This window comes from Anopheles gambiae, chromosome 3, assembly GCF_943734735.2.
Source record: "Anopheles gambiae chromosome 3, idAnoGambNW_F1_1, whole genome shotgun sequence".
Lineage (NCBI taxonomy): Eukaryota > Metazoa > Arthropoda > Insecta > Diptera > Culicidae > Anopheles > Anopheles gambiae.
The window spans coordinates 6,156,376-6,169,375 of NC_064602.1; the positions used below are offsets into that span (position 1 = coordinate 6,156,376).

Genomic DNA, 13,000 nt, shown 5'->3' on the forward strand with positions numbered 1-13,000 from the left:
AGGAACGTGTGTTTTTTTTTAGTTTTGTTCGTTGCCCGCTGCCTCGTATCCTATTTTCCCAAATGGAGATTTGTAAAAACAGAGCGCCGGTATTTTTGACTCGATCGTCGCCGATTGACAAGTCAGCGAGAAACGCCAGCCAGGTGGTGTAGTGTGTTCTCTTGTGTCTTGTGCCACTGTGGCACTCCATTGCAAGGAGGGCAAGTCGCGTTCTATCCAGCCGAAGGATAGGAAGACGGAAATCGAATTCGGCATCGGTATGTGATTTTGATCTTGCCCATTTTGATGCAAAATTTATGGTAATTGGATTGGTAGCAAAACACACAAGCCCTGTTATTCTCGTGCGTATCTGTTTCTCTCTGATTGCAACTACTACTACTACTCGCTCGGTGTTTTAATAAGGCGGAAGTACATTCATTACAGCAAACAGTACGACACACACACAGGAGCTATCTGCTACCAGTCATGCGCGAGTAGCTGCTGCTTGTAAACAAAAGCGTCCACTTTCAGTTTGACAGCTGTCATTTTTAAAGCACTACTAAACGGCGCCATTCTACCAACAGAGCACGATAATGAGATACATTTGGAGGGTATATATTTTTATTATTCAAATATTATAATAAAACGTCGTGCTCCGTAGCATCCCGTCCTTGGCAAAGTTCTCCCCTGCACCCGTACGAGTTGCCCTTTCGCTTTATCCCGTAAATCCAAAAAAGGATTTGCAATATCTGCATAACCGTAACGCGCGCGCGCTCGCTCGCTCGCTCGGTTAATGTGTGTTTCGTGTCGTATGCAGAAATCATATTCAACCGGAGGAAATAACAAAAAATGCTAAATAAAATGCAAAAATCACCGACACACACACACACACACACACGAGCAGGAAAAAGCAACCGTGTCTTGGAAGCGTGCGACACCTCTATCTGCATTCGACACAACATGATATTTTATCACCCGTCAGCACCCTCCTACCCCTGACAGTGCTGATGGTCGTGATTGAACTTGAACTTGAAAAATGTGCGACCCTTCATGCGCACGGAGCGGGGGGGAAGGGGTGGGGGGGTGTACAAGAAAGGCTTCCGGGTTCGTACCGTGCCAAGTACTGGCCGAGCAGTTTCCCTAGATGGGCATAATGTTTCTGCGCACCGGAAACCACTACCACCGTCACCACTGACTGACTGGCTCTCTGCTTGGCCGCGCTTGGGCTGGCAAACGTGTGTGCGTGTGCATTTGAAGTTTCAGTTTTATCTGCCAACTGTCGTGACGCAACCGTTAGATGATTTACGGTACATCATTATTAGTAACGCGGAGCAAATAACAACCAAAAAAAAGGCTCAACAAATGATGCTCCTCACCCAAAAATGGTTGATGGCTGAGCATGATCAGTTCAGCAGCCTTGTGAGTTGATTTGACCAGTACCGTCTAAGGCAAACCGGAACCGAAACGGGGCGTTAATCAAGTGGAAAGAACGCGCAAAGACAGCAGAAACAAACAAACCATTTGACAGGCTCAGCGTGTGTGTGTGTGTGTGTGTGTCTCAGTGGTTTGTTTAGAGAAGCGGCAGAAAGTGTGATTTGTGAAACAGTTGAGTGATATGATAGTGACAGAGCGTCAGCGCTAGCTTTACACTACCGATCAACGATCACCCTGCAGAGTAGATATCCTACACGCTACACGAGAAGGGAGCGCAGAAGGAAAGCTTTCCATCCATCACACTGGACAGCCCGGAACAACTCACCACACACAACACAACCACCGGCTGCAACATGTTTTTCTCGCCTTCCCCCCTCCCGGCCACCCCCACGGGCCACATATGTCTGTGCGTTTGTGCATAATTTAGTACAAAGAAGTAGACGGTGAACGGTTCCGATTTGAATATCGAAAGTGTAGCAAGCGCCTCTCAACTCATTTGCCTACCGAAAGGAGGAGGAAAGGAAAGGTTTGACGGACACTGGCGGTATGAAATACATTTTTTTTCTTCCATTTCCTGCGTTTCCAAGATGTCATGCATAAATTGCTTCATCATTTGGCCGGGCTGCTTCCGAAACTATTTCTTTTGCTATTTTGTAAAAAGGAAGTAACTTTCGTCTGCATTCGTTTGCTTGTAAGTATGTGAGTGTTCTGTTTTTTCTACTGCTTTCTTCCTTCCTCAAGCTTTCCTTCTAGAGCCTGTGTGGTATGCAAATTTCCTGCGTTTTTTTGCCGACATGACATGAGAACTGACATTTGCATGAATAATTTTGCACAAACATTTCCGAATCCATACCAGTGTTTGTGCTTTGTGCCTTTTTTTTCCTCTTCTATCCATCCCTGACTCCGCTGTACAAACATGCGGAATGTACATTAAGGGCTGAGCGGTACATTTGCAAAACATCGTTCGTTCGTTTGTGTGTGTCTCTTCTCCCTCTATTTTCTATTTCTCCATTTTTGCCGATCATCGATCCGAAATGACGATCAATCAAACATATTAAGCAAACTGACCGAAACACAATGTTTTCATTTAAAAAAAAGAAGGGTAAGCAGCACAGGGAAGGGAAAAACGGGGGCTGTGTAGGGTCTCTGTGTGGTTGCGTTTTATACAATTTGTTATGTTATTTTCATCACTTCACCACACCACAAACACACTCCTTCAATTGAGGGGGATAATGCACTCTTTTTTGTTTTGATTGATGCTTTATGTGTGCGCCACGCCGAGGAGTATAAGGAGGGGGGCAGGGAGGGCCTTCTGGCCGACTGTTACTGATCGATGCTGCTAACGAAGTTGCATAAGCGTGGAGTTGTTTCCCCCTTTTTCGGCTTTAATAGCATCGTTTGCACAAATTTGTTGTTATCTCTGTTGTACTTCGTTTTACTTTTGTTCCTCATGTTTTTTTCTCCTCTCCTTTCATATGTTTCATCTAGTTTCATGTTTACGCATGTTTGTTTTTTGTACCACACACACAGACACACACTTCAGCAGTCGACTTTTTCCTCATTTTTCATTGTCCACTTCTATTACAACGATTTCTTCCTTCCTCTCTCGTTAAAACCACCGCAGCTTTTTATAGCTTTTTTCCCCCAATTATTTTCTTTCCCCCCAAACTCACCTATCCACTCTTCACTGTGTGGTTGTGGTTCAATTGTTTTTCTCTTGCTTTTGGGTTTTTTTCTTTTTTGTTTCGTTTTTTTTCATTTTCTTCACTGCTTTGTTTTTGTTTTTCTCTTAGTTTGTGTTACAAGCTATTGCTCTTTTGTTTTCTTGTGATTACCTTTTCTCCTTCTTCCTATCTCTTCACTTACTTACTTGATCGTTACTCTTCTTCTTCTCTCTTTCTTCTTTTTTGCAATATCTTCACACTTTTCTGTACTGCAGTGGCAATTTATTTACTTCACTCTTTTTCGTTCGTTTTCATTCGCCCTATCGATCGTTTATGCTCGTTCGGTGGTGCTCATTGCACCACTCCGAGCTGGTGGAAAACTCACTCGATGATCCATCACAGCTGTTAAAACTGCAGCACGTGGGCTGCTGCTCGGGGATGTTTTACAGCCACTCTCCCCTACCCCCCCCCCCCCCCATCGACAGCAACTAATAGCGTTATGTAGTAAAAGATTCAATTTTCCACACGCCCCATGGGTTTTGTGGAATCGCACCCGGCCTAAAGCATCCGCGTGATGATACGAGATCTCTTCAATTCAACTTTCACTAGACTTGAGCGTCGGTGCTTTGTCGGTAACGCTTCCTTTACCACCGGCCAGTACTAAAAAAAACACAAAAATGCAGTTGGGAAGAGCCGATTCAGTGCTTCAAATCAATTGTGGCGATGAAATTTTAACACTTTCGGGTGCTGCCACAAAACCACCAAACGAACCATGCACGAGCCGTGCTTAACTGACCCAACAAACCGGCTACCTATCTCTCTCTCTCTCTCTCTCTCTCTCTCTCTCTCTCTCTCTCTCTCTCTCTCTCTCTCTCTCTCTCTCTCTCTCTCTGCACGGACCGAAGCGCCTATCGCTTCCAGCGGAACCATTTTCCCCTGAGGCTGAGCGGAAAACTGTCCGTGCAGGTGCTGTGCGGTCATTTTTCACGCACCATTTCCCCCACCCGGGGCGTCATTTTCGTGATCGCTAGCGATCGCAGTTATGCTTGGAGAGCTAAAATTAACAAAAAATAAAACAAAACTACAATTCACGTCCTCGCTCTCTTCCGAGACGCGGGGGAAAACGCGCCTGACCTAGTTTGTGGTCGCGGGAAGATTAGTGAGTGTCCAGCAGTTGCTGTTAACCCTTTAGTAGACCCTTTTACTTTGCTGTACACATACCGGCCGGTCATCAATCTTTCGCCCGATAAGCACGAATGGACTGGGCAAGGGGGGCGAATTGTGTTACGATTGTTATGCAATCGGATAAAGCTGTGTGCTGCCGTTCGTGGTCGCGATCGGTTCCCCTTCACTGACCCCCGTCATTGGTTATCATGATTGTACCGAGAGAGTACAGTTTTGTCTCTGTGCAGCGAAAAAAAGCGGACAACCCGAGCATGCCAACGGGGTGGCCCTTTTTTCTCTGGTGACAATCCATGGAATGGGTGAAAAAATGGCAACCGAGCCGAAATTGGTTGCTACTGGACAATGCCAAGTAGTAGCAAATGGAAAATGCAAGTCAAAGTGGTAAATGAAATCCATTCGCTACACCATTATGCTTGCTACCGCCCTGGTACCATTGAAATGGGGTACCGTTTGTGGGGGCTGTACTGCAAAGAAAAGCACCCTGCAGAATGACGTGCCGTACGTTTACTTTTCTGTTTCTTTTGCAGTTTTCAGCCAGCCACAAGTAGGAAGCAGAGCGATAGAAACATACGCGAAAAAAAGGCATGCAAGAGTACGAGATAAGTTAATATTTTATGACTCAAACAACACCCATCCGAAACAAGCTCATTTCTGAGCTGATAAGTATGCGTGTGACATTAAGCCGGGCTTAGATACGGTTAAACCCTGTGGCGCTCCTTGTAAATGTCTCTCGCTTTTCATTATTTATTCGATTAAACCACTACATGATCTACAAAAAAAAAAGAAGATAAGGCCTTCAGCTCAAAACCACACCGAAGAGAAGTAATTAGCAAAAAAAGGAGATTTTCATAATAAAAACAAGCATCATAAATCCCGGGGAGAGCCAAAAGCCCCCTATGGAGAGGGCTTGTACTCTTGTATCTGAAATTCCTATTTTTACGACCCACTTCCACTGCTACTACTACTACGGCTCAATTGAAAGCTACGTGCTTGCCTGGGTACTTGCCGCATGTATTATTACCATCCCGGCACATACACACTTAATCCTGCCCCTGGTGTGAGACAACCGAATGCCACCGTGTGGCCGGGGGAAGTAATTAACATTGCTACCATTTACCAACATTCGCTCACCCGCTCGTATGTCACTGTGGATTCTCGGCGTATTCTTCTTGCACTCTTTTTTCCTGTATTAAAATGTCAAAAATTCAATTTCAATTTAACACTCATTACACACACACACCCACCCGTGGTGAGCAGATCAGTCTGGCCTTCGAAATCCGGCTGCTGGTGGGTTTCTGCAGAATTGCAAATAGCGCTCTTTCCTTCAGCTGCAGTTTGGAACTGGGGCGCAAAACGTGCCACTGGATCGGACACACCATCCGACCTGAGACCTTGACGTCACACCCGTTACCAACGACAACGGTGGCTTGCTGAGCCATGAATCTGGTTTGCTGTTGCAGCGTTATTGCTTTGCATTGTACCAGGTATGTTTGTGAGCTTTACTCCAAAATTCGACGCCAAAAGTGCCCAAAAGAAATGGTTCCCTGTTCGCCGGTAAAAGTAGTTTACCACTGTCTGCTGATGATGATCTCTAGCCACGGATCTCTTGGGATTGAACGGGTGCCTCCACAGTGTCTCACGAACACGAACGAATGAAATGTTATGATACGTTGGTAACGAATAAACAAGTGGTCGAGTTTTCCAAAGGCTACTGTGCAAGACCTTTGGGCTTTTGGTCCTGTTGCTCCTTCGCTTGAACGGCTGTGGCCCACTGGGATGGGGATTTAATTTACTCTCTCTCTTTCTCTCTCTCTCTTTATCTCTCTCTTCTTCTGCCCACTCCAGTCTTGTATCCGTCTGTGTCCTTGAAATGCTGAACTTCAGTCCCTTTCTACAACAGCCTCCGACACGAACCATGCGGCCAATAATTTCACTTAACCATCGACCGCAGGCGTACTCCGGGGGAAGTTGTTTGTTGTGTTTTTTTTTCGGTCCCTCCCTGTACGATGTACGCACCAAAATGTCATGATAATGAGAGATACGCACTCATTTACGCACCAACCTGTGCGTTCACCTGTGCAGGAGTTGGTGGCGCGGGAAAAACCTTCCCGTCTTTTAACGGTACATTTGAACGGTTCGCAACGGTTCGCCCGGGCCGGCCCACGGAATCGGGGCCACTCGGCGGTCTGTTTTTCAGTGCGCACATCTTGCGCAGACGGTGCAGACGACACATCATTTCGACGCCTACTCGCCAACTCCACCGAGTGCGACTTTTGAGACTTTGCTCCTTCCCAAAGTGCCTCAGAAAACATCTTCCCATGAAAGGTAAAGGCCTCGCCCCGGGATGAAGAATCTGCCCCCCTGTATGGCGAGGCGTAACGGTAGCGAGCCAAATCCATTGGCTACATTTCATGCACATTTGACTCACTTAGAATACACACCTCAGGTCGATACATGGCTCCAAATGGCTCGTGTGTCATATATTTTACACGATCTAGGAACCAAAAGTGCAATCTACAGCTGCAACTCGATCTTAATCCAATGAACGAAGAAGCTTTCGCAATACGAAGCTAGACACGCATCGCATGTCTCGGTATGCAAAAAGAAGGCTCTAGCATCTGGTTTATCGATCTCCTAGCATCTCAGCAACCACCCAACGCACACCTTACTTTGGGGTGGAAAAAGTCCGAGTTATGACCCTTAATCCTATGCTTATTGGCCTGTTGGCGATCGGCCAAGTAACGTGAATTATGAGTGCTTGTAGGAGCTACCAGTAACCCAACAGAGAGAGTCCAATAGCCCGCTCAATCCAGCCACTCTCCAAATATGGACAACGTCATTACAACATCCGCGCATGGATGCTACCGCGATAAAGTGTTCTCAAAAGCAAGCTAATCTTTGAAGCATATTTGTCGCTTTCTTCCACGAAGGAGTGTGTTTCTTTTATCTATGCCGCTTAGAAGTGATTAGTAAAAAAACAGACAGCAGCTCACTAATTACACCCCACCAGAAAACACAGGGTCTTTACACACTGACACGCGCATAATCTTTGGTGCGTAATCATGCCATTACTAGCGTTTTGTAATTTAAGTTTCGCTATAAAACCGGTGCTCCACTGCGAACAACATTAACCATTGTGTTGGCTGCTGCTGCTGCTGCTCCTCCGGACGCACAGTGGTCTCCGTGGTCTCCATTAGCTTTTTACGGTCCCGTGAAATGACCTTTCCTGGTAGGCAAATTTCTTACATTTGTCCTTCGTAAAACGCTATAAAAATGCGCTCATGAACACACGAAACGATACAACCTGTTTACACACATGTTAAACCCAACCATCCCCTATAACCTTCAAGGTTAGCGCGGGTGTTCGTCTAATTTTGGACACATTTTATGGCCTGGGCCGCTACCAGTCGAACGGGAATCGATACCAACGGCAAGCAAAAAAGCACCTCCACCTTTCAGCATCCAATCTAGCACCTATACACAGTAGCGACACGATCTCCCTTAACCCTGACATCGTAAAGCTTTTTGGCAACCACACCCTCCGAACTGGCTGCTGCTGCTGGACCCAAAAGTGCCCAAAAGCAGTGTGCTGTCCAAAGCAAAGCAAAGCAAAGCAAAAACGGAACGCCACCGACCGGGTACGCAAAGTGAAACAGGGCCGTGCGTACCATACGCGAACCGAAGGCGATGACGAGTGGGACTCGTTCGAAGGTCTACCGGTGGTGTTTTGGACAGACGGACCCGGCCGCCGAGAGACATTCTGCACCAAGAGACAGCTTGTCCCGACCCCAAACACGGCTTGGGTGGTGCGTAGTACGCGCAGACCTCACCCGAAATGGGTGAAATAAAACCGAAAAAATAAAGTAACATCCAGCAGACGCTTCGAAGCCCAGCTCGCCCATATATGGGTAGGCACGGATGGGTTGGCGCTGCTGGGTTGAAAGGAATATCTCTGAGGAAACGGCGGGGAAAGGAACGTCAGAAGATCTAACGGATACGATAGCAAAACGGTGAGGGGGGGGGGAACATGGGGGGAGGGGCGCGAAGGGACTGCACTCACAGGGAGGAAGGTGCACGCTGGCACTATTCGGGGGCGGGAAGGCTAGAAGATAGAGTTGAGGTGTTGAGCAAAATCCGCACCGCGTACGTACGATCACGATCACGAGCGTCTTGCCGCGACAAAACCGCGATATGATACATCGCGCGACGGTGCGCGCGAGGTCTTTGCGTGACAGCTGCTGCACCACCACCAAAAGCCACGGCTGAGATATTGGGTGGGTGTCAGAAATTTATGCAACTTTTACATACACACCACACCCAACCCTCGACCCCCGCCTCCCCAAGCGTGGCCTTCTTTCGCGCATTATCTTGGCAAGTGGCAACGCCTGAGACAAACTGTCTCTCGTTGTGTCTTTGCCCTCACCTGATACTGGCTGACGTTAAGAGGAGGGGGAGGGGGGAGGCAGGGTCCTCAAGATAAGACGGTTATGCAAATGTGTGCCGTGTGTTCTAAGCGAATGTGGCTGTGGAATTGGAACTTACCTCCTTTAGGCCTTATGATGGACTCTTGGACTCACTCCAGCAGCTCAAAACGACGATCGTAAAAAAACCTCGGTGACGGCACACGATCGCCACTTAATCAGGCGTTTGGGAATTAGTACTTTTATTGGTTTATATTCCTGCACCTAATCCTGTTACACACACACACACACTTCCGTAGCTGTCGATGGCTGTCCCTGGAGGCCGCGTGCGAGCGTATGCTAATGAACACTTTTAGTGTTCGAATCACCTGGATAGCGCGCACTTAACCGGCAGTTATGACTAAACCTATCTTCACTTCGAGACACCGTTTCCAGCAGTCACTGGCCACACAGTGACCACACATAGCGCCCCCAAAAATCACCAACTAATTGGGTTCTTCCAATGGCTTTTGGTCCGTACTTTCGCTTGTCGATGCCGTTGGAGCTCGCTCGCTGTGATCGTTTGCGCGAAGCTACCGATAATCCGATAGCTGGATGATCACACACGCGATCGTAAAAACCCAAAGGCACCAGCAGATGATTGTACGGAAAGGCTGGACACTGGACAGCAACCGCAGGAAACCGGACAACTGGACACGGGAATTCATTAACGGATCGGAATCGGTTCGAACTGTTCAGCAGTCGGTCGAAAACTGGTGCAGTCCACCACTAGCCACTATGGTGTGCGAAAATCTCGCCAAAATTCATCGCCCCACAAGCCGCTCTCCCCCTGTGGTTCCCCTGCATCCCCCTTTGCGCTACCAGGCCAACCGCTCGGTACGCACGGGAACACACGAGCAGGAAGGGAAGGGAATCCGGGCGTGTGTGTGCGCTTCCCTCAATGGGGACGAATGTGGTTTTTGACCACTTTTTGGCAGGTTCACTTTTTTTCTCTTTTTTGGGTCTGCCCGCCGTCACGATCACCCGCCGATTCGGCTGCTGCTGCTGCTGCTGCACATGCCATAAACGCTGCTCGCACACACTACGCAGTACCCCGTGTGCGCACGTATGGAAGAGGCGGATTGGAAAATAAATCCCACTTGGAGCGACAATTCCACCGGGTCTACCCAATTTTAAGACACTTCTATGAGTCAGCTGCCACAGCAGTGAAAGAAGTTCGTTGCACTGATATTCTAGCACTCGCGGTTCGCACTGTTGTGCGGGTTTTCCGCCAGCGGGGGCCTTACGCTCTGCTTCTGCTTTTGGCGTTACAAAATCGGCACTCCTGCCAAGCGGGAACTCGTAGGTTTCCGTAGAATTAAATTGTCTCCAGCTCCAACTGTAGTACCAGCTAGCGTTGACACGGACAGCGTTGTGTGTATGTTCAAATCAAACTCCAACCATCGATCTAGGCTGTGTGTACTAGGTCCGTTTGACTGGGGCGCACACTGGCAATAAGACATCGCATCGGGTCGCATTAGAGCGTTGGGCACGGGGCCAACAGCTAATCTGTCGATTCTCATCTGCCCACGCTGGCCTCCCACCTTGGAAGTGGCGAGGGCCACCAACAGCACAACGGAGCGGTACGGGCGCGAGATCTAAAGCCGAAAGGAACAAGCGTCATCGAACGACACGACAACACCACTCTGATCCGGCCACAAACAGGGACAGCGTCGCCTCGCTCTCTCAGGGCTCAGACTCGAGGGGGGGTAGAAGTGGGAAGGTTTTAAATATGCACACGTACTGCTGAACGAAAGCTACTTCCTACTACTACTACTACTACCTTCCCTTTCGAGGACAGTCCCTTTCGGCGTTGCGTTTGGAAATGATCAATCTTAAGGCCAATCCCCCTCAAAAGCCTTCTCCATAAAATGCCAAAGAAATAGGAACATTTGGAACAATTTGGAACAAAAATAAACGTACATACAATAGCAACACATTAGCCACAAAACAATGAATAACGAATGCATTAAACGCGAGGCGGATGAGACACACAACAGCTTCGGCAGCATGTGCGTCGATTTTGGTGGTTGTGGTCAGCTCGAACTGGCCCCAATTTTGCGATCGCCCACATGTGTTGGAGAACCTTCGCCAAGGACTAAGCGCCGTAAGCGCGCACTTGTTTACTTCGGACAGTCTTTTGCAGAACATTCGCTTGGTGGGACGATATTTTTTGGAACATCCACCCACAAACTCCTCTATTCTCTCTTTCTGTGAGACAAAAGTGCTTGTGACCGAGTTTTTGCTAAATTTTAAGTCGTAATTGGAATAATGTAGCTTCTCGAGTGTTTTTTTTGAGGCCGATTGAATCAATCGCCTTTTATGCAACCGTTACACTCACTGACACGTGCGAAGGTTCAAAAATAGACTCCACGCGACTGTTTACGCTACGCAACGAGCTTGCCGTCACTTCAACCCGGGCTGTCAAAGCCGGCTTGTTGCGAGCTGTCAAACATTTGCATCATTTGTGTTCATAGTTTTGCATTTTTCGTCATTGAGTGAGGCAAAATCCGGAATTACTCACCTTTTTAGTGTCGGCCAAGTTTCGAGCACCGTCCCAAAATGGTTGTCCGAGAGTACAACGAGGAGATGAAGTACATCGAGCGGCTTTCGCCGAACAGCTTCCTCATCAAGAAAGGCTTCCAGTCGAACATGAACGTCGAGGGCATATTCTACGCAAACAGCCGGCTTGAGAAGCTGATGTTCGACGAGCTGCGCAATGCCTGCCGGCCCGGAATGACTGGCGGATTTCTTCCCGGCGTGAAGCAGATTGCAAACGTTGCCGCCCTGCCTGGCATCGTTGGACGGTACTGATTACATGCCCCGGATTTTCACTCGTAAACCATGCCGGCTAATCGCTTCTTCCCCTTCCCAATTGATTCTTGCAGCTCCGTTGGACTTCCGGACATTCACTCAGGGTATGGGTTCGCCATCGGCAACATGGCCGCATTCGATATGAGCGATCCGACCTCGATCGTGTCGCCCGGTGGCGTCGGATTCGACATCAACTGTGGCGTGCGTCTGCTTCGCACGAACCTGTTCGAGAAGGACGTGCAGCCGGTAAAGGAGCAGCTCGCCCAGAGCCTGTTCGATCACATTCCCGTGGGTGTAGGTTCCAAGGGTATCATTCCGATGAACGCACACGATCTGGAGGAAGCGCTCGAAATGGGCATGGATTGGTCGCTGCGCGAAGGGTACGTTTGGGCGGAAGACAAAGAGCACTGCGAAGAGTACGGACGAATGCTGAACGCCGACCCGAGCAAGGTTAGTCTGCGGGCGAAGAAACGTGGCCTGCCGCAGCTCGGAACGCTCGGAGCCGGTAACCATTACGCCGAGATACAGGTGGTGGAAGAAATTTACGACAAATACGCCGCCAGCAAGATGGGCATCGAGGAGCTGGGCCAGATCTGCGTGATGATCCATTCCGGGAGCCGCGGTTTCGGCCATCAGGTCGCTACGGACGCGCTGGTCGAGATGGAGAAAGCGATGAAGCGAGACAAAATCGAAACGAACGATCGGCAGCTCGCCTGTGCCCGCATCAACAGTCCCGAGGGCCAAAACTACCTGAAAGCGATGTCGGCGGCGGCCAACTTTGCCTGGGTCAACCGGAGCTCGATGACGTTCCTGACGCGGCAAGCGTTTGCGAAACAGTTCAACACCACGCCGGACGATCTGGACATGCACGTAATCTACGACGTGTCGCACAACGTGGCCAAGATGGAGGAACACATGGTGAACGGCCGACCGAAGCAGCTGCTGGTGCACCGGAAGGGATCGACGCGTGCGTTCCCGCCGCACCATCCGCTGATTCCGGTCGATTATCAGCTCACCGGCCAGCCGGTGCTGGTGGGTGGTTCGATGGGCACGTGCAGCTTCGTGCTGACCGGTACCGAGACGGGCATGGTGGAAACGTTCGGTTCGACGTGTCACGGAGCTGGTCGCAGCTTGTCGCGAGCCAAATCGCGCCGCAATCTGGACTACAAGGACGTGCTGCGGGATTTGGAGGAGAAGGGCATTTCGATTCGTGTCGCGTCGCCAAAGCTGGTACAGGAGGAAGCGCCGGATTCGTACAAGGATGTGCGGGATGTGGTGCAAACGTGCCACGATGTAGGCATAAGCAATAAGGCCATCAAATTGCGTCCGATCGCGGTTATTAAGGGATAAGCGGGGAACCGATGTCGTGATGGCTGGCGGACTGTGAATACAATTTTGATTTAATAAATTAAAATTCCTTTAAAAATCGACACTGGAAGCATTTTCAAGAGTTTCGTAGTGCTA

At 49.0% G+C, this 13,000-nt stretch overlaps 2 protein-coding genes across 2 annotated transcripts in view; one reads left to right on the forward strand and one right to left on the reverse strand.

Moving 5' to 3' along the window:
* LOC1277816 (mucin-2) overlaps positions 1-8,947 on the reverse strand; it is a 60,929-nt gene extending 51,982 nt beyond the window's left edge. The window contains exon 1 of the transcript XR_009766442.1: positions 8,805-8,947. The gene's annotated coding sequence lies outside the window, so the exon portion shown is untranslated. The remainder of the gene's footprint in view (positions 1-8,804) is intronic.
* Positions 8,948-11,145: 2,198 nt separating this feature from the next.
* LOC1277815 (RNA-splicing ligase RtcB homolog) lies at positions 11,146-12,966 on the forward strand. Its single transcript, XM_317316.3, has 2 exons — positions 11,146-11,529; positions 11,611-12,966. Exons 1-2 carry the CDS (start codon positions 11,285-11,287, stop codon positions 12,884-12,886), a joined length of 1,521 nt encoding a protein of 506 aa, XP_317316.2. The 5' UTR covers positions 11,146-11,284; the 3' UTR covers positions 12,887-12,966.
* The last annotated feature ends 34 nt before the right edge of the window (positions 12,967-13,000 follow it).

Bases quoted from the DNA above. Each gene is read 5' to 3' on its own strand.
- LOC1277815 (XM_317316.3), top strand. From the start codon at position 11,285: ATGGTTGTCCGAGAGTACAACGAGGAGATGAAGTACATCGAGCGGCTT. The intron at 11,530-11,610 runs GTACTGATTACA...TGATTCTTGCAG, and splicing joins CTGCCTGGCATCGTTGGACG to CTCCGTTGGACTTCCGGACA.